Source organism: Callithrix jacchus, chromosome 4, assembly GCF_049354715.1.
Source record: "Callithrix jacchus isolate 240 chromosome 4, calJac240_pri, whole genome shotgun sequence".
Taxonomy (NCBI): Eukaryota; Metazoa; Chordata; class Mammalia; order Primates; family Cebidae; genus Callithrix; species Callithrix jacchus.
In genome coordinates this window covers 81,136,887-81,159,834 of record NC_133505.1, presented here as the reverse complement: position 1 = coordinate 81,159,834, position 22,948 = coordinate 81,136,887, and the positions used below count along the sequence as shown (strand labels likewise).

Sequence of the window (22,948 nt, the reverse complement as noted above, 5' to 3'; positions counted from 1 at the left end):
AGTGACATTTATGAGGATGTTTTAATCATATGAAAGTGCTTGTTGTAACTACAGCAAAGTCATAGGTTCACTCACATGCTATACTCAAGTGGATCACCTGAGGTCAGGAGTTTAAGACCAGCCTGGACCAACCCCATCTCTACTAAAACTATAAAAATTAACTGGGCACAGTGGCGTGTGCCTGTAATCCCAGCTACTCAGGAGGCTGAGGCAGGAGAATTGCTTGAACCTGGGAGGCAGAGGTTGCAGTGAGCCAAGATCACACCACTGCACTCCAGCTCGGCAACAGAGAGAGACTCTGTATTGTCCAGGCTGGTCTCAAACTCCTGGGCTCAAGAAATCCTCCCACCTCAGCCTACCAAAGTGCTGGTATTATGGGTATGAGCCACTGCACCTGGCCTCAGCCTCCTTAAACTATGCTTTTCCTTCTCTCTCCTCTGCCTTCTTCCCATTGAGCACTAGGACTGAAAGAATTTTCCATCCTTCTGCCTTTCCCTTATATTGTAATAAAGAGATGTTGGGAAAAAGAAAAAGGTCTAATAAGGGAAAATATGTAGGAAGATAGCTCCTTAATATTATACCCGTTTTATAATGCAAAGAGGAAAAACAAAATGTAAAATGAATATACACTGATGGAAATTATGTATATAGAAAAGTCTCAAAGTATTTGTGTTTTTAAAAAATTTGACACACAATTGTACATATTGATGGGGTACAATGTGGTATTTCAATACATGTATTCATTGTAGTAATTAGCATTCTCATCATCTCAAACATTTATCCTTTCTTTGTAGTAAAAACATTCAAATTCCTCTCTTCTAGCTATTTTGAAATATATATCATTAACTGTAGTCATCCTACTGTGCAACAGGACCTGGAATGTATTCCACCTGCTTCATTGTAACTTTATACCCACTGACCAATCTCTCTCCATCATGCCCTCCTCCCTCTCCTCCCCAGTCTCTGGTAACCACCGTTCTATTTTGTGTTTCTATGAGATCAGCTTTTTAAATTACACATGAGTGAGAGCTTGCAGTATTTGTCTTTTCTGTGTCTGGCTTATTTCACTTAATATAATGTCTTCCAGGTTCATTCATGTTGTGTGGCAAATGACAGGATTTCATCCTGTTTATAACTGAGTTTTATTATATATAATTTTATATTATATATCACATATATTATACATATGTATCACATTTTCTTTATCCATTCATCCATTGATGAACACAGGTTGACTCCAAATCTTGGGTATGATGAATAGTGCTGCAATATACATGGGACTGCAGATATCTCTTTGATAGGCTGATTTCATTTTCTTTGGATAGCTATCCAGTAGTGGAATTGCTGGATTATATGGTAGTTCTATTTTTCATTTTTTAGGATCCTACAGACGGTTTTCCATAACTGCTGTACTCATTTATATTCTCTCCACATCCTTGCCAACACTTGTTGGCTTTTTGACAATAGCCATTCTAACTGGAATAAGGTGACATTTTATTGTGGTTTAAATTTTATGAACAATATGCTCTTATAGAGCTGTTGTTCAGCAACCACAACTCAGAACTTGAGAAATAAATCTATGTTTTGCAATCCTTCTGACACCAGTGCTTAAGAAATAGTAAGCCAACTAAAAGGCAAAACGGGGGAAATGCTGAAAGCATACTTCTTCCAACTCAAACAGAAGACACCTGCAAAAATAAGCTATCTATTCTCACTTGTCATAATGTTAAAACTAAAACAGTAGAAAGCTGTAGTTACTATTAATGCTGATAAGCCCACGAAACAAGTTACTATGTTTTGCTTTCTTTTGTAGGTTGCCAGATCACTCTGAAAATCAAGCATACAAAACTAGTGTTAAAAAGTTCCAAAATCAACAAAATAACAAGGTAAAATTACACTTTATCTTACATGTTGGTTTTAATTACTAAACTTGACTTTTGAAAGAAATTAAAAATATTTCTGTCCCTGACTCTTATTTTAAATAGAGAAAAGCAAGATACTTTTTGTTTATTTTTAATTTAGTGTTTTAAGGAGGATAGATATTTTCTAGTGCAAGAAGGACAGAGGCAGAGGTTGGGAGTAACTGAAATGTGTAGATACAACAACAGAATAACAAAACCAATCCAAGTATTTTATAATATTCCCAATCTTTCCTTATAAAAATGTACATGTAATTTATCAAATATATTTTAAGGTTGAAATCTTTACAATAATAATTTATATTCCTGGCATTGAATAATTTTATATACATTAAGATAGCCTCTTTCAATTTCAAATAATCAGCTAAAGGAAAAATATGTAGAAAATATGAAGAAACATGATTTGTGAACAATGAAAAACTTCAAAATATTCCTAAAAGTTCATCTTCAGATAAATATTTCTTTCGGTGTCCTAGACATTTCTTTTAAAATATTCACACAATCAACTTATTTTACTAAAATAATTTTATTTTACAAAGAAAAATAACTTGTCTATAAACAATTTATTTATAGTTGACATAGTTTTTTAAAGTAACTCTGGTGGAAAATCCTTGGACAATCTTTAGCCTAAAACTACTCATTTTCAAAAATTATAGTTTTTGATAGAAACAATTGGTGATAATCAGTCAATGTCTACTATATCTAAAGCCTACAATGCTGGATAAAAACAAATGCCTCAAAGTTGGCACCTAGAAAAATTATCACAGTCAATATACAATCAAGGATACTGTGATTATCACACCAAATGTTAATAATTGTTTTACATATCCAAGCACACACTGAGAATGTGTGCCACTTCAATTTTCTGAAACCAAGAAAACTGGAAAAACAGAAAAAGTTTAGACTAGGGCCATAAAATGACAATAGGACACAGGATCTGATATTGACAAAATGTCCAACTAAATCCTGAAGTACCAAATAGAATTATGGATCACATTTCAAATAAATAAAAGGAAGTGACAATTTTCACAGTAGGAAGTAAACTTGAAGAACTACCTCTTACTTCATGACAGGAACAACAAACATGAAGTATCAACACTAATTATTCCTGGCTACATACGTGGTTTTCTGTGTTGACAGACATTCAGAGGACACATGAGTTCCATGAGGAAGCATGCTGTAAATACGTTAATGGTGTCTACTATGGTTGGATGGAAATATGGTGACTCATTCACAGACTTTTTGCCACCTGTGCTCCAAGACATGGGTCAGCCTGAAAATCTAAATAGGCTTAAAAGGGCATGGAGTACATTGCTAGTAGGTTATAAAATTAAGAATGTTTTGAGGCCATCTTCAACATTTCAAAGATGTCATAAATGGCAAGCACATCCTCTTATCTACCAGAGGCAGTAATATTGGAATGAACCATTGGTTTAAACTTGGGTGGCATTTCTTGAGTTTTTAAAACTATTTCTCTTTCAGGTAATCAGTAAAAGAAATTCTGAATTACTGCCCATAGAATACGAAGAATTTAACCATCAAGATTGGGAAGGAAATTAAGAACTGAAGATTACCATTTAGGCTGTCTCAAAGGAGATGATTTGCTTTCTCAAGGAAAGCAGAGGCAGGTATATTCACTGGTCATCAAAATCCAGGCATATAGTCAACACTGAGAATCGGCACACACCATATTTCAAGTATAGAAGAGTTATGTAATTGAAGACCAATAAATTCTGAAGCAAAAGACACTTATTAATTAAAACCCAAAATGCAATCAGTGAAATATATTTTTACTATTCTTGGATGATAGTCAACCAGGTTTGCTTCCAGCTTCCCTGAAAATATTACAGATCATTTGCAACAAGCACAGCTTACTTACTATTTGCAGACTGAACAATTTATTGAGAAGCAAACTCTTTATATGCTAGAATGTACATTTAAAAGATGACTACTTATGCAGGGAGATGCAGGTTCTCTCTAAATGCATGAATGTATGTAGTGCATAAGCACTGTAGTAAGAGTATATGTGCTCCAGACTACAATGTCTGATAATCACAAACTTCACTATTCAGTTATTAAGCACATTAGTTTTATATGCAACCACTGCTTACATAGTAGACTGTTTTGTTGCCAATAATCTTTGAATTGTTCTTTAAAAGAAACTGAGGTTCAGATATACATATCATGGAAAATCTTACTTGTTACTACAAACAGCTATTTTAAAGAAGATGCTATACTGGGAGAAGGGTGAAGTTGTACTATATGGCATCATCAATTCTTCCATCACAGATAAACAATGTTTTCCTAAAATAACTTCATTGAATACTTCATCACACTAACTTTGGTGTGTGTATACCTAGATTGGCATCAATGTAATCCAGTTCAGACCATTTTTAATGTGCTACTTAATGAAAATGAATCTGTATCTCTTTTAGATGTTCTAATATCAGATATATATTTGATGCAAAACTTTAATTTCAGTAAAATAAAAGCTCTATACTCATAAATTTTTAATGAGCCTATGTTTTAGTAGATATTCTGTATATTTGCTTTATGGATTCAATAAATGATTTTAAGCATGAAAATGTTAATGCTTCCAAAAGACAACAAAATAGTAAACACCAAGAGCAACATTTAATAGTAAGCTTGAAAAATAAAACAGATTGGGCACAGTGGCTCATGCCTGTAATCTCAGCACTTTGTGAGGCCAAGGCAGGTGGATCACTGGAGGTCAGGAGTTTGAGACCCTCCTAGGCAACATTACAAAACCCCATCTTTACCAAAACACAAAAATTAGCTGAATGTGATGGCATGTGCCTGTAGTCCCCACTACTCAGGAGGCCAAGGCAGGAGAATTGCTTGAACCCAGGAGGTGGAGGTTACAGTGAGCCAAGATCACACCATTGCACTCACTCCAGCCTGGTCGACAGAGCAGGACCGTGTCACACACACACACATACACGCAAAATGTTCCTTAATAATGGAGACAATTTGTGGGGGAAGTGGTAGTGCCCCATGAGGAAGGGTTACAAACCCTCACAGAACACCTAGCTTGTATCACCATTCCCATCCCAATCCTGTCTTCTACCACAGATGAACAATGTCATCCTATAATAACTTCATTGACTACTTCCTCACACTGACTTCGGTGTGTGCATACCAAAGAGAAGATCTATAATGTGGGACAAGGACTTCAAGGTGAAAAATGATGACAAGGTGCCACAGAGCAAAGAATGGTGGCAAGAGGTGTAGCTACCCACTTCCATATCCCTGAACTTCACAGGGGAAAACAAATGATAGTCAGCATGACAGGCTGACAAAAGGCACATGAAAACATTTCATCAGGAGTAAAAAGGATCTACCACTATCACTCCTCTACAATGTGTTCCTCACCCCCTATATTCCCTATAAGACTTGTGCTCTAACTAGTACAGGAAATGTAGTTTTTGATGGGGAAAGAGAAGTAGGTAAAAGCCCTATATTCTGTGGGGACGGTCCCATTTTGTGGTGTCTCTCACTCTTTGGATCACCCATCTTTTGGGTTGGTCTTTTCCAACCAGCCAGGGAAGAGCCGATGAGGCGAGATGGTCAGAGTCTTCTTCTACGCTCAGAAGACCCACCAGGATCATGGTAGGTTCTTGACACAGGGAAGCATGCTATATTCAAGGCCTTAGGGAGGAGGAGCCTTCTTTGGGTCCCCAGTTTTTACATCCTGTGTCTTCTCACTAACAGATTAGGAAGGGTCTGAAGAGAGGCAGCCAAGATTTGGTGTGTCTCTAATCTAGGCAAAATGAGTAGCTGTGACTCATGCACAGTCCTCCCTGTATCCTGGTTGGAGATCACATAGGAATTTGGGGCCAATGTTTAGAGAAGTTTCAATCGCCTTCAGTTCCTTGCTTTTTCCTGCATCCACGTAACACATTGCTTCCAGCCCTGGCGACTGGATCAAGCCTCAGGATCAAAGAATTCTCCAACTTATTCCATTGGAGACATGGCAATAAGTGCAACATTACAACCTGTTCATGACACCCTGAAACTGTATTAAAAGCACAAGATGCAAGTGAAAATTCTACACCGGGAACATTTATTAATTTGTATTTCCAGTACATCAGTTTTTAGGGAAAGCATCACATATACACTTTTAATGAAATGAGGAAAAATTGACAGTTGCAACTACATGAATTTTCATAAGTAAAAAGAAAACAGCCAACCAATAAGCCTTTTTGTAATTTAAAAATGAGATTCTACTTGGTACAAATTGGGATTAAATGTGTAGATATGGACATACGGAGTGGAATAACAGACATTGGAGACTCCAGAAAGTGGGAGGGTGAGAAAGTGTTTAGGGATGAACAACGTTCCTAATGGGCATAACGTACACTTATTTGGGTGTTAGGTACAACAAAAGCCGAGGTTTTACCACTATGCAATAGAGCCATGTAACAAAACTGCACTTGTACTGTACCCCCTAAATCTTTTTTTTTTTTGAGACGGAGACTTGCTGTTGTTGCCCAGGCTGGAGTGCAGTGGTGCAATCTCAGCTCACTGCAACTTCCACCTCCCAGGTTCAAGGGATTCTCCTGTTTCAGCCTCCTGAGTATCTGGGATTACAGTTGCCTGCCACCACACCCAACTAACTTTTTCTATTTTTAGTAGAGACAGGATTTAACCATGTTGGCCAGGCTGGTCTCAAACTCCTGACCTCAAGATCCGCCTCTCTCAGCCTCCCAAAGTGCTGGGATTACAGATGTAAGCCACCACATCCAGCCCTAAATCTATTTAAAGAAAAACAAAAAGCAAATTAGGATTGAAGATTATCCTTTTGAATGTGCATTAATCTTTCTTGATTATCTCTTGAAAAACTTCTGAGACAGGTAAGCTTGTTTCACGTTAGGTTAGCAATGGAGAAAGAATACATTGATTTGAATTGAACTGAAGTATACTCAAAGAGGTGGTCCCAGCACAGTAGGCGCTACCTCTGCCAGTCTCTCCATCTTACTCATGTACAAAGTGTCTTATGTACAAAAAGGCTTATGTACAGAATGTCTATTTACTGCTGACCTTCTCCAGTGTGGCAGTGCCTTTCCTATTTGCTAAGAATATATACACTGGGCATATCTTGATCCAAGTTTTAATAACCACAGGTTTGGATTCTGTAAGTTACACATTATTCATTCTAAAACTTCAAGTAGAGATCTAGGAGTGCTCTGTGTCCTAAAATGTATCAGTGTTTCCAAACTAGGGGTGCAGAATCTTTAGGGGAACACAACCTGTCTCTTCCACTGTTGTTCTCTTTCATTATTGTTGCACCGCCTCCAGTATGTCCTTATTCTCGTGTTTAGATATCCTCTGCCCTCCCCTTCCCTGCTTGTTAATCTTCTGGGAGAAATTTTAAAATCCCAGCTACTCAGGAGGCTGAGGCAGGAGAATTGCCTGAACCCAGGAGGCGGAGGTTGCCGTGAGCCAAGATCGCACCATTGCACTCCAGCCTGGGTAACAAGAGAGAAACTCCGTCTCAAAAAAAAAAAAAAAAATCTCAATACTTGTTATCATTGGTAATGATGAATAGGGAAAACCTGTCACACCTTGTGAAGTTGCAGATGAAGAGAAAGAGAAGAAGCTACCCTTTGTGAATCCACAATGGCTACTAAAAAGTGTTTGCTTATTTTGGTTCTTTGTTACATATGATTGGAACAAAGGCTTTTACATCTTTTCCAGTCTAGAACTAAATTCCTTGACCTCTCTGGATCTGTTACCTCTTCCATAAAAGGAGGTAGGTCTATCACTAATATCATATTAATTGGCTGACTGATTCATTCAATAAATATTTATTCTACTGATCCAAGTACTCTTCAGTTACTTCAGGTAAAGAAGCCAATGATCTACATATTTGGATCCACTAAGAACCACAGTAATAACCTCTGAATGAAAATGCCTTTTAAAAAATATCCAATTAATAAAGCTCTACAAATACCATTATTCTTGCTGTGGATTTTTTTTTTTTTTTTTTTTTTTTTCAGACGGAGTCTGACTGTCATCCAGGCTGAAGTGCAGTGGTGCGATCTCAACTCACTGCAACCTCTCTCCCCTGGTTCAAGTAATTCTCCTGCCTCAGCCTCCAGAGTAGCTGGGATTACAGGCACCTGCCACCATGCCTGACTAATTTTTGTATTTTTTTAGTAGAGACAGGGTTTCACCATCGTGGCCAAGCTAGACTTGAAATCCTGATCTCATGATCCACCCACCTCTGCCTCCCAAAGTGCTGTGATTACAGGCATGAGCCACCATGCCTGGCTGCCTGTGGACTTCTATTCTCTAAGTTTTCACAACCACTACTGATTTTTCACTTAAGATGATCTTTCCTTGGTTGTTTGCAAAACAAAACGGTTTACAACAATGACCTATGAAAAGCAATTACAGAAGCAGAATGAGCGTTAACAACAGAATGCCTTTGTGTGGCCCTGTGTTTCTACATGCACTATTTTGTTTCTTCCTCGTATTTTCAACTTCCTCTGAAAAGGTGCCATCTCCCCAAATTTACAACTAAGAAAACTCAGGATTCTCTTAACATACGTGGATTAGAGAAACTTCCTTTTCTCAATGAGTACCCCTAACTCATAATACAGATCTCAACTGTGTTACCAGAATTAGGAATTACATTATAATTGAATCAAATGTGAAACCATTCTGTCCTCTCATTTTAAATATTTTATGCATGCTGCCTTTGCAAAGCATATGCTATGGAAGGAACTAGTATTGAGTAGGAAAAGATAAGATCTTTATATAGAGTATAGTGGTTTAAACTTCTAATTTTAAATCTCAGTTAAAATGACTGATTAAAATATGAGTGAATTTACTTTTGACTCCTACAGTTTTACCCTAGCATGTATGAGCTTGACTGTGAACACGGTAAAGCAGCTGCATGAACATCACTGAGAACATCACTCCTGCTATTTCCTTTAAAACACTGACAGGGTTCTGAGTTTCTCCAGCAACGGGGCATCTGTGTGTATGTACATCTATTGTATGTAGGTTACTGTAAGTCTATCTGAATTAGGCCAGTCGCCCCGCTGGCCAAAATTAACTCAGGAGACTATTGTAAATAGGTAAGTTCTAGGACAGCAGTGTGACATGATTAGAAACAATATGGTTTAAGATTAACCATAATTGTATTAACTATTAGAGTAAAAAACTAAAGACTTATAACAATGTTTTGCTGTGATACGTTTCTTACAAATTTCCTAAAACATTAGGTTCTCTCATTTAAGTAAGTTTAACTCTTTAATTTTCCATCTAGTGCCTATTAATATATTTAAAAATATATAAAACTATTTCTGAAAAATGTACTAAAGAGACATGTCATTAAAATCCAATTTGGCTACTAAATTATGTTCAAGAACTTTACTCACTACTGGTTAGGAAACAAAGCTTACCATTCACTATCCTACACAAATAAAAACACCAATTAAAGGCGAGAGATGGAAGAGAGAGAACAGGTCATTTATTTCAGTAGCTATACCTCTGTCACCAATCACAGGGACTAAATGACCCAAGGGTGGGTGAATCTGTGCAGTAATACAGCCTTAAAAAGAAAATCACATTTACATTCTCATTTAATAGCACATACACGACCATTTAATTTAACACAAGACAATCATTTGCATGTATCATAATAAATAAATATTTCTATACTAAGACATTATGAGAGAAGCCATTCCGAAGACAGTGTCTGTGGCTCACAAACACTAGTCAGCTGGGAAATATTTCCCTAACTGAGGTAATGTTTCTAGGGAAAAAAGAAATCACTGGAATTTTATTTCAAAGGTTAGGGTTTCTAAAAACTGGAGAAAAAAGCAGTACAGAGAATAATTTTACTTTATAATTTTATTCTAAAATACAACAAAACTCCTTAGAATTATGTCAGCATAACTCCTTGATGTATTTGTCTTTAAATTCCTAATATGAAAGTCATAAATATTAAGCTTAAAGCTGCTGACATTTGAATCAATACTAACAGCACACAAAGAAAACATTTTAAAATTATCAGTTATGTAAAACAAGCACTTACTAAATACAAGGGCTTCTGAATTACAAAGCTTATGAAACAGGTCTACAGTTACCAAAATCTCAAAGGCCAAAAAAGACACTAGAAATTTCTTACAAAGAAAGATGTTGGAAGCAGAACACTTGGTAAATCAATGAAACAACCTGGACAAGATTCTGTTACAAAAATTGCTATTGAGATGAAGCTGAAAGAATATTTGAATTCAATCCAGTTAAGCCATTATGCCACCTAAAACCTATTACCTTTTCTAAATGAAACAAAACTTATCTAGAAACTTTTAGGCATTTAAACAATCTGAATTTCCTTCATTTGTCCACAGAATAGAAAAAGAATATTCTGACAGCAACACACATTGTGCTAGCAAAGAAAAGCAAATCTGTGCTGAACATGGTTAGTATCTCTTATCACAGACTACATCAAATACATTAAGGCTCTTTCTAGAATTCTAGGACTTAGAACTGTTTCACTAAACTAAGACACTGCAAAGGAGGAAAACAAATAGATTTTCCACCTTTAATGGAAATTTCCACAAATTTCTGAAAATATCTATAAAGAAAGTACACAGCTTTTCAGACCAAGACATCAGAGCCTGGATCATTTTAAGTGGCTTAGTTATTGTAAGCTCATGTTTCATCACTCCAGTTATATGGTACTGTGCCATCCTTAAAAAGTATTTGGAATTTTGAAAAAAGTTCTCTTTTCCTAGAGAACAATTATGATGGATGTAAGACAGTCTTCTGGCAAAGGATGAGAAACATCAGAATCTGCCCAGTGTACTAGTCAGAATAATGAGAGGTTTAGGAGTTACAGTGGGATACACAAAAATAATTTTTAGGTCCCAAATTTGCTACCATAATTAACCTTAAACAAATTAACCAAAAGCCATGATTAATAAAATCTGTTCACTTTATAGAAGTAACTCTAACATGATCATGGAATGGTTAACTCTGGGGGTACACACCCTACCTACGTACCATGGCAAAGGCTCCCAGCTGTAAAGCTGGTGTGCAACATCTACTTTAACAGATTCTGCAGCATGGCTGTTGCATAGGTGGGTCGAGCCTGTCTGCTCTCAATCGCATTCTGAAGGTACTGGATGCCTCCACAGCGTTCCCAGATTTCCTCGAACTGTCTTGGCAATATCTCAGCACCACGCTTCCGAGTCAGGCCAGTCTCCTCAAGATTCAGCTCACACATCTCCATGTCGTCCTTACCTGTATCCATGAGATATCAGAAAATTACCATCTCTTTCTTCAGGACCATTTGTTACCAACTGTACTTCTGAAATACTTATTAATTCTCATAGATTTGAAAATTTTCTAAGACTTTTTCTCTAGGATGGAAAGCTGCTTAATAAAATCACCAGAAACAATCAAAATATATCCCCCACCAAGGACGCTTTCAATATTCATAAACACTGCTCTTAATCAAACAAGTTATCAGCGTTAATACAAGTGCTACATTTCATCAAGCCATTACAAATCAACGGATATGATGAAACACAATGGAAAGGTTTTCAGGATACAGACAAGTTTCTATGTGCTAAGAACATAATATAATCCAAGCAATTTCACATTATAAATGAGTTAATCCTCAATGAACTAGAAATGCAATCTAACCGCAAGTCTCCATCCCTCAACCTTGAAGATTAATAAATTATTCTATTATACATTAGAATGTTTCAGAGAGTTTATAATCTTTTTTGGTTTTATAATTTGTTTTTCATGTGAATCATACACACCAGCCACAAGTAGGATGGGTGGCTTGTCAGGATGTAGTTCCATTTGCCGGGCAATCCATGGTCCATCAAAATGGGCATACCACCAGCCTTTTTTCTTACTCTGAGGGTCTTTGTACTGGTCTGCAGGGCGGATGAATGGGATGCGGAAGAAGCGCTGCTGTCGGTTCATTTCAATCTCCTGCTGCCTGGCAGGAATCTGAGCTGCTGGGTTCTGCTGAGCTATTACACAGAACAAGGAAAGTTATACCAGCAGCTCAAGGGAAAAGAAAAGAGCCATTATTCCTAAAATATACCCCAAAATCATTTTAAAAAGAAGAAAGGTCCCTAATAGTAAATTTAAAACAAAATACAAATATTTATTGCCTACAAAGTAATATAATGCAGTGTTACTTCTTAGAATTGTCTTTCCATTAAGATGTTTCTTGACATTGCAAACACGCATACCTATGCACACACACACACATCCCACCACCACCACCAGCCACAAACCCCCGTCAGATTCCCACGTCACTGTAACAGTAACCTAAAATAAACTCACATGGCAGGAAAACAAACTACTATTATTTACTAGATTTATATTCTTCCTTCAAAGAGTTCAAATTTGCAGAATAATTTTTATTAGATTATTTATGATAGAATAAACAGTAAGTTCAAAAATCTGGGGGACACAGACATTTGTCAATTTAATCACTATTTCCACAAAAAGTAGAAGCCATATAAAAATGTTTTCTTCTGCCAACAGATTTTGGGATTTACATGGCCACAATAACACAGATATTAACAATATTTAGACAACCTTATGACCAAAAAAAACCCCACCCTGTAACAGTAAGCATGAACTTTCCCTTAAAGATATTTACTTACTCTGAAATCGGATTTCTCTTGGAATAAAATCAAATGAAGTAAATGCAAACTATATAACATTTGATTCTCCTTGCCAATAGAAAAAAAAAAAATCCTTGCTTTTCTACTAGTACTGGGCATTTCATTCACTTCAATCTTTCATTCCCAGCTCAATTTTCTTTACTGAACAATTAGGTTTTCATTTTATCTGCAAATGTAAACATTTCCTGGGGCGATGACTTTACATCTTTAGCAGCGTAATTTTGGTTAGCCTGTTTAATATGTTTTATACTCACAGAACTTCAAAAGTGGACCAACCATTTACGGCAGCTCAATTAAGAATCTCACTATGAAAATCTAAGTGTGTCAAAGAAATATTATAAAATATACATATAATATGAAGTCTAAAATAGTCACATGGCTTTTGTAAGAATTTGCAAACACTGAAAGGATGAAAATACTTATTCTACTTTTACACCAAGAAATAGGAAAAGCTTTATAGCAGTTGAATTTATTTCTTTGCAAACCAGAGAAACCAAAAAGCAGTTAGAAAATCGCTATTATGCCTATGAAAGAATGAGAGGCTTGGTTTTGTTAGTGACTTTAAAAGCTGCATCACTATTAACAAACATGTGCTTATCTACTTTTTCGTTCCTGTTTCCCCAGAGCTACTTCCAGTTCGGTGTTGTAAGTTTTTAAAACTCCCTACATTGTGGAAAATATACTAATTCAAAACTAAGAAAAGAATTTTAAAAACCTTTCCTTTGTCTTAAGTAGTGAAGTAGAATTTAATGTCCAGTTTACAGAAAATTTACCATGATACTGATAGCCATTCATTAATTAACCTGCTTTTTAATTTGAAGTAACAGTCTCCTGTAAGTTAAGATATTGGGTAAAATTAAGAAACTGAACAGAAAGTCTTTGATAGCTTTTCTTACTAATGGGAGAATTGAAATTTTGTTGGGGAAGACTAGAAATGAATACTTATCTGGAAAAATACTAAGATACAGACATTAAAAGCTTGAAACTAACATTATAAATAACTTTCCTTCACATTCAATTGTGTTATCTTCAAACACAGACCTATAAATTGTAACAAGCACATCAAAACATCAGGTCCAACCAGTTGGCATATGAATGTGACATTATATCCAAATTATTACTGCTCAACTAATTCTACCAGAGATTTACTGTACACTAAGGTAACACAAAGCTTTTATTTATTTTTTTGTTCGTTTGTTTTGTTTTTGAGACAGAGTCTCGCTCTTGTTACCCAGGCTGGAGTGCAATGGCGCGATCTCGGCTCACTGCAACCTCCGCCTCCTGGGTTCAGGCAATTCTCCTGCCTCAGCCTCCTGAGTAGCTGGGATTACAGGCACGCGCCACCATGCCCAGCCAATTTTTTGTATTTTCAGTAGAGACGGGGTTTCACCCTGCTGACCAGGATGGTCTCGATCTCCTGACCTAGTGATCCACCTGCCTCGGCCTCCCAAAGTGCTGGGATTACAGGCTTGAGCCACCGCGCCCAGCCAACACAAAGCTTTTAAATTATCAAAGAATGGGTATCATAGGAAACTATAACAAATGTAACAGAATAATTTCTTCCTGTTAGGAGGTATCATTATTAAACCTGTATACACTATCACATTATCTACAAAACTAAAATATCTTTGGACAGAAATGCAGACACCATCAGTGTTTGAAAATACAGTGACCAAAAACCAGCACCTAAAAGTTAGTCTTTATTCTAAAAGATCAGCTGCTAAGAGTTTTGCTACAATAAAAATTGTATATACTCTCAGTTTAAAATGCTAGTCATTTTCTTAATGCAAGTAATTTGATAAAACATTAATTTCATTACTTTTTTTGTAATACACATACATACTGGAGTGATCCAAATAAAGCATCATCTCAAATTAAAATATATCTTAGTTATGGATATAACAACTTTAACACACTACAATTCCACTTAAAATTGTAGCAAAACATTTAATAGAAGTTAGTACTTTGTAAAGTATTTTAACCCATCTTCCAGTTAGCTCATGAGTTACCATTGACTTACGTGAATTGTTCAAAAATGGTGCAAAATCTGTGAACAAATATTTTATGTTGAAGAAAAGATAAAAATGCCAAAACTGTTAAATGAGAATTTTTCTAATTTATAAAGCCTTCCCAACAACTGAGGTGGTGACTGACAAATAAATAACCTATATACAAACCAAATATTCTCAGAATTACCTAAAAGCAGTTGCTGCTTTCTGATTTTTTTTAAAAGACTATTTTGACTGATTTAGGTTTAGAAAATTCTGATTGAGGCACATATAAAGAAGACCAAAATTTAAAAATTACACTTCATTTGTGATTTTTAGAACACAGTAATACCCAAACAGAACCTAATACAATTACTTACTAGACAAGATAGCACCTTTCATACATTAGTAGAATTTTCATTAAAAAAATGAGAATTCATCAGAAAATTATATTTTCTGATGCATTACAGGAGTAAAAGTAATGCATCAGAAAATATGCATTACTTTTTGGTAACTACTTTTTGGTAACACTTAGTATGTTTTGCTTGCTTTAAACTGTCTAAATCCTAAACTCATGCCATTTTTACTTTAGAAACTACAAAATAAAACTACTTTCCAACATCATTGTTTAAACAATTAACGATCATAAATACTTGGTTATTTGCCCCTGCCCAAAAAATTATTTCTAAAAATCTCCCTCTGCAATAAATGAGATGAGAGCATGCTCATCCAGGACTGCACCAGGAAGAGGTCTGGTCTGAGGCTCCTTACGCATTACTGTAAGAGTTCACCATTAGCTGTCAACGTATTACTTTCAGGTCAACAATATACAGCTACATTTCCGTTAATCATAAGTTGTCATTGTTTTATTTTCTCAAATTAATGAATTGTGCCTTCCAAATATTAGACACAAAGCACTTCCTTTTAAAGGTTGTTTAGCAATGCCATGTTACAAAATCATCTAAGTCTAGAATTTTCTCAATTGAGCTTCCTGGTGCTCTTTACCTTTGCTTTTAGCTATGCTCCTGTGTCAGGATGAATTTTATATGAGGAAAAAAAACATAAAGAGAAATAAAAAAGCGAGACAAATACTTTTTCAGAGCAGAAGTTACATCTGATAAAATATATCCTGAAAATGACTCATAATCAAGTTATCTGAAGGTTAAATATGTGTGGGGTTGTATTCACATAAATTCCTAAATTTGTCCATAAACCTGGATAGAACCCTTAGGAAATTTTCCTAATCTCCTCTTTGTTTTCCCAAATAATATATTACAAACAGAAACAGTGGCTGAACCAGCAAGGTGAGCCATGTATTATATGCATCTTTTGGGTAAAGCTAGATGATTAGGTATCAAAGTTTGAGTCACAAATACAATAAATATGCGTATATTAATTGAAAACCTGTTTGCCAAATATTAAAACATGAGTCTCTCTCATTTTAAGAAATACAATCATTCAGATGTATTAATTTTGAAATACAATATAATGAAAGTCTGTTAAGCTAAAGGTAGGAATTATAACACCTACAGCTAAAAAGAACAGCCCACTGTCATTTTTTATAAAAGAAACATAATTTGTGTTCAGAACTTAGTACACAGACAGTGAACAGCTAATGAAATCACTTTGTCGTGTTCAAAGAGGAAAAAATGTTAAACTGGAGAAGAGAGTGGTGTCACAGTGGCTTTCACTGCCACTTCTTGGTTACAAGTGATCTCCCACTGCCCTTCCACAGTCCTATATTATGACTGCCACCCCTTGAGCAATCACTGGCACTAACAGAACGCTTATTAATAATAATATTGCCCTCACTCAATCTATTCTTTGCAACAACTTAGAAACTAAAATTCCACCATTTAATTGACTTTATTTAAACATTGCTTTTATTTACTTGGAAGGTAGTGACGGAAGCAAAATATAACCAAGAACTCATTTTCTATGTCAACTTGGGTCCTGCATTGCTAAACTATACTATTAACTGTTGGGATTATACCCCTAAGGAAAAAAAAACAAAAAACACAAAATATTAAATCTGCCATCATCTTGATGTTAATCAGAATTAAGCTAATAAATTGTGCTAGTTTAAACATAGTAAGTCCAATTACTGCTTTAAAGATTGAAATTACAATTCATATATCACAGGTATTCTCGGTTAATGTTAAGGCTCATGCATGCTTTTACTAGGTTGTATCTGTCCTACTCTACTTCCCAATTTCACACCTTGGCCTGTTGCATAACAAAGTAACAAAATCCATGTTCAGGATCCCAGTCAAAAAATCAAATCTTGATCTAGGCAAAACTCTGGTATGAAGCAAGGTAATATTTCTCATTCTTATATATGTGCAGTATTATAAAATAATGTTTGCAGTAAAATTATTTTTGAAACAAAGGAATTAGAGTGGAAATGGACAATGCATGAATCGATTCCTTTCTTTTTCCAGGCTACAACCCTATTCTGGGAGGAACAGAAAAGTAATTAAACCTACATATAAAAAAGATAACAATATTGGGTATTTCAGGGAACTATTTCTAAAAACTAAACTACATTAAAATTTAAAAACTAGAAAAATGGGTGGGAGCAGTAGCTCATGCCTGTAATCCCAGCACTTTGGAAGGCCAAGGCAGGAGGATTGCTTGAACCCAAGAGTTTGAGATCAGCCCAGAAAAAATGGCAAGACCTCATCTCTATTTATTTAAAAAATAAAAATTATAGAAAATTTAAAAATAAAAACTAACCATCATCCTTTTTAGCAACTCATTTTCATATGTAAAATTCATTTCAATGTAAAGTAAAAGATGTGTGGCAATCCTGACATGTTCACATTTAATCGTGTGTGTGTGTGTGTGTAAATTATGTATGCACACCCTCTTCAATATAGACAAGAAAATTCTTGTCTCAATTATTTTAACAAGTAAATCCACTGTATCTTAACAAGTATGAGTTTAAAGACATACTCATAAAAATAATGCTATAAAAGATAGACTATCCGGGAGAATCGCCTGAACCCGGGAGGCAGAGGTTGCAATGAGCCAAGATAGTGCCACTGCACTCCAGCCTGTGTGAAAGAGTAAGACTCCGTCTCAAAAAACAAAAACAAAAAAAGACAGGCCATCAAGGTTTTACTAGGTTCAATGGATCACAGTTCTATAGCTGGAGAAAATTTACATGGGACGTTTTACCCAAAAATCTTAAGTACAGATACATGCATTTATATACATATATTTTAAAACATTCAAAAGTACAGATTTGTTTTTACCATAATCAGTAACAGACTTTGGAGCACGTTGCTCTGTTTCAGTATTTCTCTTTTTGTTCTTAGATTTCCAAGCATGATACACTTTTAGTCTCCTATGAAATTCTTCTCTGCAAGCTGCCAGGAGTTCAATATCTATTGTTACGTAGAGAAAAAAAAAAAAATACTGACATCTTAATTTAATCATCTAACATAATGATATAATTATTCTGTGGCATAAGCAGTTTTTTTTTTATTTTTAAATTAATGGTACAAAATCAAAAGTAAGCTAATTATTCATAAAGATAAGCATTTTAGAATATTATTGTTAAAATTTACAGATCATTTCCTCACACAGTATTACTAACTTATATCATTTGCTCCACAGAACTCTGGACTAAACAGGTCTTTTATATAAGAAGGAATTGAATCAGAAACGTTAAGCAATTGGTCAAAGGCCGCAAGTCCTGACAACAGAATAAAAAGTCACTATGATAAAGTGCAAACTAGATTTACAAGCAAGACATTTTTTATGTTTACAATTATGCAGATATACTCAATGGAGGAAAAGAATATAGTGAGAAATTATGCGATGCTTTCGTTTCTAGTTATAATTTTCTGAATTCATCTTTCCTACTCATAATTTTCTGAATTCCAACACTTTGATTTAAATAAAAACATAACTATGTGGGATGTAAAAATGGCCTTAAAAAGAAAGCACTGCATTTCTATTTGTTATTTTGCATCATGCACCAAAAGATTCAGATAATACAGGTATTATATATACATACATACACACACACACACACACACACACACACCACCCCAATCTAGTATTTATCACTTATCACTATGAACATTTTCTATTTTTGATCTTCTCTAAACACTTACCACAAGAAGTATTGATGGTATCACGTAGTTCTGCATATTTCCATTTACTAAGATCATATTTCTTGGTACCAGCAGCTGCTTTGGTGGCTTGTACAGCAGGACCTCTGTAATTATTATATATTTTTGCATGTTTAAATCAGAAACATGAAGAAAATATTGACTAAAGAGGCAAGATAGCATGAGTAAGTTGGTGAAACCCCGTCTCTACTAAAAATACAAAAATCAGCTGGGCATGGTGGCACACGCCTGTAGTCCCAGCTACTCGGGAGGCTGAGGCAGAATTGCTTGAACCCAGGAGGCGGAGGTTGCGGTAAGCCGAGATCATGCCATTGCACTCCAGCCTGGGTAACAAGAGAGAAACTCCATCTCCAAAAAAAAAAAAGGAAAACTGGAAACAGCTACTAGAAAAACATAAGTTTTGTTTCTTTGACAGATGAGATTAAGAATGGCATACTAGAAGATGGCCAAATAAATTAAAATTTTCCAGCATGGCAGTTGATAGTCATATTAGATTTTAAATCCAAACTTTTGATTCTAATATTCTAGTTCCACAAACTTCCCCCAGGCTTCAGTTTCAATGTTTTTACTTATATATATATAAGAACATTTAAAGTTTAAAAATACACTGACACATATTCCTCAAAATCAAAAAAGAAATCCTTAACACACTTGAAAGATCACTAAAAGCATATTAAAGGTTTGTTTATGAGTCATTAGGCTGCACAGTGCAATCATCTGGAGAGACTGCTGAAAGCTACAGATGGCCAAACTCCATTCACACACAGTGGCTCAGAGTATCCCTGGGCCTCTGGATGTTTACAGAGATGTAGGTAAGTAGCCAAACCTGCAACCCACTGCATTAGAGTCATCAAAGTTGGCTAAAAGAACAAATGGAATCTGGAAACTCTTTTTAGGCTTCCCTGCTATAAGAATACTTAGAAAAGTTCTATAAGCAGACAAAAACCACACCCTCATATTTAATAAGCAATAAGAAAACTAGTAAATTAAAGAGGCTTTAGCTCATGAGGTAATGGAGATTTCAAAGGGCACAAGTGTTGTATCATGCCCCATTTAGTAGGAACATTTATACAGGGAAAGAGACAAGATAGAAAATCCAAAGCACTCAATAAAATGAAGTAAATTCAACTTTTCCAAAAACAGTGCTACTCAGTGCTGTAAGGTCTGCTTTCTGGTTTTCGGGTTGGTTTGTTTGGTTTGTTTTGAGAAAAGGTCTGGCTCTGTCACCCAGGCTGGAGTGCAGTGATGCAATCTTAGCTCACTGCAACCTCCACCTCCCGGACTCAAGCAATTCTCCTACCTCAGCCTCCTAAATAGCTGGGACTACAGGCACACACCACCAAGCCTGGCTAATATTAATATTTTTTTGAAGAGATAGGGTCTCACCATGTTACCCAGGCTGGTCTCAAACTCCAAGTGATCCGCCCACCCCAGCCTCCCAAAGTGCTGGGATTACAGGTATGAGCCACAACACCTGGCCTTTAAGACTTATTTTTATGCATATAATTTGAGATTATTAATCAGAAAATATGGGAACAATTTCTTTTCTGTAATAATACTTATTTTTCAACAAAAGATTACACTTGCAAACAGCAGACACTCAGAATAATCTGTAAGACTTTAAGCTCAATGTTTAAATACATCACATCCCAAGACATGAAGGTAACACAAATATTAAAATAACTAAGAATTAAAGAACAAACGTGATAGTATACCTAGAAGACCCCATCGCCTCAGCCCAAAAACTCCTGAAACTGATAAGCAACTTCAGCAAAGTCTCAGGATATAAAATCAATGTGCAAAAATCACAAGCATTCGTGATATATAATGAATAACAGACTTAAAGAAAGCCAAATCAAGAACGAACTGCCATTCACAATTGCTACAAAAAGAATAAAATACCTTGGAATACAACTCACAAGGAACGTAAGGGACCTCTTCAAGGAGAACTACAAACCATTGCTCAACGAAATCAGAGAGGACACAAACAGATGGAGAAACATTCCATGTTCATGGTTAGGAAGAATTAATATTGTGAAAATGGCTAAACTGCCCAAAGTAATTTACAGAATCAACGCTATCCCCATCAAGCTACCATTGACTTTCTTCACAGAACTGGAAAAAACCACCATGAACTTCATATGGAACCAAAAGAGAGCCCGCATAGCCAAGTCAATTCTAAGCAAAAAGAACACAGCGGGGGGCATCACACTACCGGATTTCAAACTATACTACAAGGCTACAGTAATCAAAACAGCATGGTACTGGTACCAAAACAGAGATATAGACCAATGGAACAAAACAGAGACACCGGAGGCAACACAACATATCTACAACTATACAATCTTTGATAAACCTGACAAAAACAAGCAATGGGGAAAGGATTCCCTGTTTAACAAATGGTGTTGGGAAAACTGGCTAGCCATGTGCAGAAGGCAGAAACTGGACCCCTTCCTGACACACTAAAATTAACTCCAGATGGATTAAAGACTTAAACATAAGACCTGGCACGATAAAAACCCTAGAAGGAAATCTAGGCAAAACTATCCAGGACATAGGAGTAGGCAAGGACTTCATGAACAAAACACCAAAAGCATTGGCAACAAAAGCCAAAATAGACAAATGGGACCTAATGAAACTCCACAGCTTCTGCACGGTAAAAGAAACAGTCATTAGAGTGAATCGGCAACCAACAGAATGGGAAAAAATTTTTGCAGTTTACCCATCTGACAAAGGGCTAATATCCAGAATTTACAAAGAACTCAAACAGATTTACAGGAAAAAAAAAAACAAGCCCATTCAAAAGTGGGCAAAGGATATGAACAGACACTTTACGAAAGAAGGCATATATGAGGCCAACAAACATATGAAAAAATGCTCATCATCACTGGTCATCAGAGAGATGCAAATCAAAACCACATTGAGATACCATCTCACGCCAGTTAGAATGGCGATCATTAAAAAATCTGGAGACAACAGATGCTGGAGAGGATGTGGAGAAAAAGGAACACTTTTACACTGTTGGTGGGAGTGTAAATTAGTTCAACCATTGTGGAAGACAGTGTGGCGATTCCTCAAGGCCTTAGAAATAGAAATTACATTTGACCCAGCAATCCCATTACTGGGTATATATCCAAAAGACTATAAATCGTTCTACTATAAGGACACATGTACACGAATGTTCATTGCAGCACTGTTTACAATAGAAAAGACCTGGAATCAACCCAAATGCCCATTGATAATAGACCGGATTGGAAAAATGTGGCACATATACACCATGGAATATTATGCAGCAATCAGAAATGATGAGTTTGTGTCGTTTGTAGGGACATGGATGAATCTGGAGAACATCATCCTCAGCAAACTGACACAAGAACAGAAAATGAAACACCGCATATTCTCACTCATAGGTGGGTGATGAAAAATGAGAACACATGGACACAGAGAGGGGAGTACTAAACACTGGGGTCTATTGGGGGAAAAAGGGGAGGGCCAGTGGGAGGGGGAGGTGGGGAGGGATAGCCTGGGGAGAAATGCCAAATGTGGGTGAAGGGGAGAAGCGAAGCAAAGCACACTGCCATGTGCGTACCTACACAACTGTCTTGCATGCTCTGCTCATGTACCCCAAAACCTGAAATCCAATAAAAAATTAAAAAAAAAAAAAAAAGAAGAAGAACAAACGTGTTGCTTCTTAGGTATCACACAAGGAAATTCTCCTTTATCATCTACTACCTGAAAGATATTTCCTCTTAAAGAGGGTTGATCAAGATACAACACCTGAAAATAAACATGTATTTTCTCAGCCTTTTACATTTTGAAAGGCAACAGCCATCCTGGCAAGCAGTGAAGACACAGGCTTAAATGAAAAATGATGTCTGAGAATATGTTACTTTCTTCCTGAAGTAAAGAAAATTATTCTTTCAATATTAAGCTTAAAAATGAAATAAATAAGGTGCCTGTGCTTCTTAAAAGGCCTGAGTATGCTTTCTTCCTCGAGAATAAAAAATAGCATATTTCATCCTACATACTTAAAATTGTTTGACATAGTGATTGTCAGTTACATATAAGACTAGCTAAAGAATGTGTGGCCATCAGTCCTTCCTGTATTTTTATGATTAAAATCTGTTTTAGAGAATTTATACTTTCCATAAGCAGTATAACTGGCAATTTTCCATGTAGCGTTTTGGTCTTAATTGCTTTGCTCAAAA

At 35.9% G+C, this 22,948-nt stretch overlaps 2 protein-coding genes across 9 annotated transcripts in view; one reads left to right on the top strand and one right to left on the bottom strand.

Annotated features, from left to right (window-relative positions):
- Positions 1-4,439, top strand: part of IMPG1 (interphotoreceptor matrix proteoglycan 1) — a 174,224-nt gene extending 169,785 nt beyond the window's left edge. For both annotated transcript variants that reach the window (XM_017971221.4, XM_008994700.5), the window contains 2 exons: positions 1,814-1,886; positions 3,402-4,439. In XM_017971221.4, the coding sequence (XP_017826710.1) occupies positions 1,814-1,886; positions 3,402-3,479 (151 nt within the window). In that variant the 3' untranslated portion in view covers positions 3,480-4,439. The remainder of the gene's footprint in view (positions 1-1,813; positions 1,887-3,401) is intronic.
- A 4,959-nt stretch (positions 4,440-9,398) lies between these two features.
- MYO6 (myosin VI) overlaps positions 9,399-22,948 on the bottom strand; it is a 162,626-nt gene continuing 149,076 nt past the window's right edge. For 4 of the 7 annotated variants that reach the window (XM_008994687.4, XM_078369588.1, XM_078369589.1 and 1 more), the window contains 5 exons: positions 18,723-18,826; positions 17,856-17,987; positions 14,631-14,657; positions 11,726-11,944; positions 9,399-11,198 (listed from right to left, as the gene is read on the bottom strand). In XM_008994687.4, the coding sequence (XP_008992935.1) occupies positions 10,999-11,198; positions 11,726-11,944; positions 14,631-14,657; positions 17,856-17,987; positions 18,723-18,826 (682 nt within the window). In that variant the 3' untranslated portion in view covers positions 9,399-10,998. The remainder of the gene's footprint in view (positions 11,199-11,725; positions 11,945-14,630; positions 14,658-17,855; positions 17,988-18,722; positions 18,827-22,948) is intronic. The other 3 variants (XM_078369587.1, XM_078369590.1, XM_078369592.1) reach the window with 1 other exon arrangement.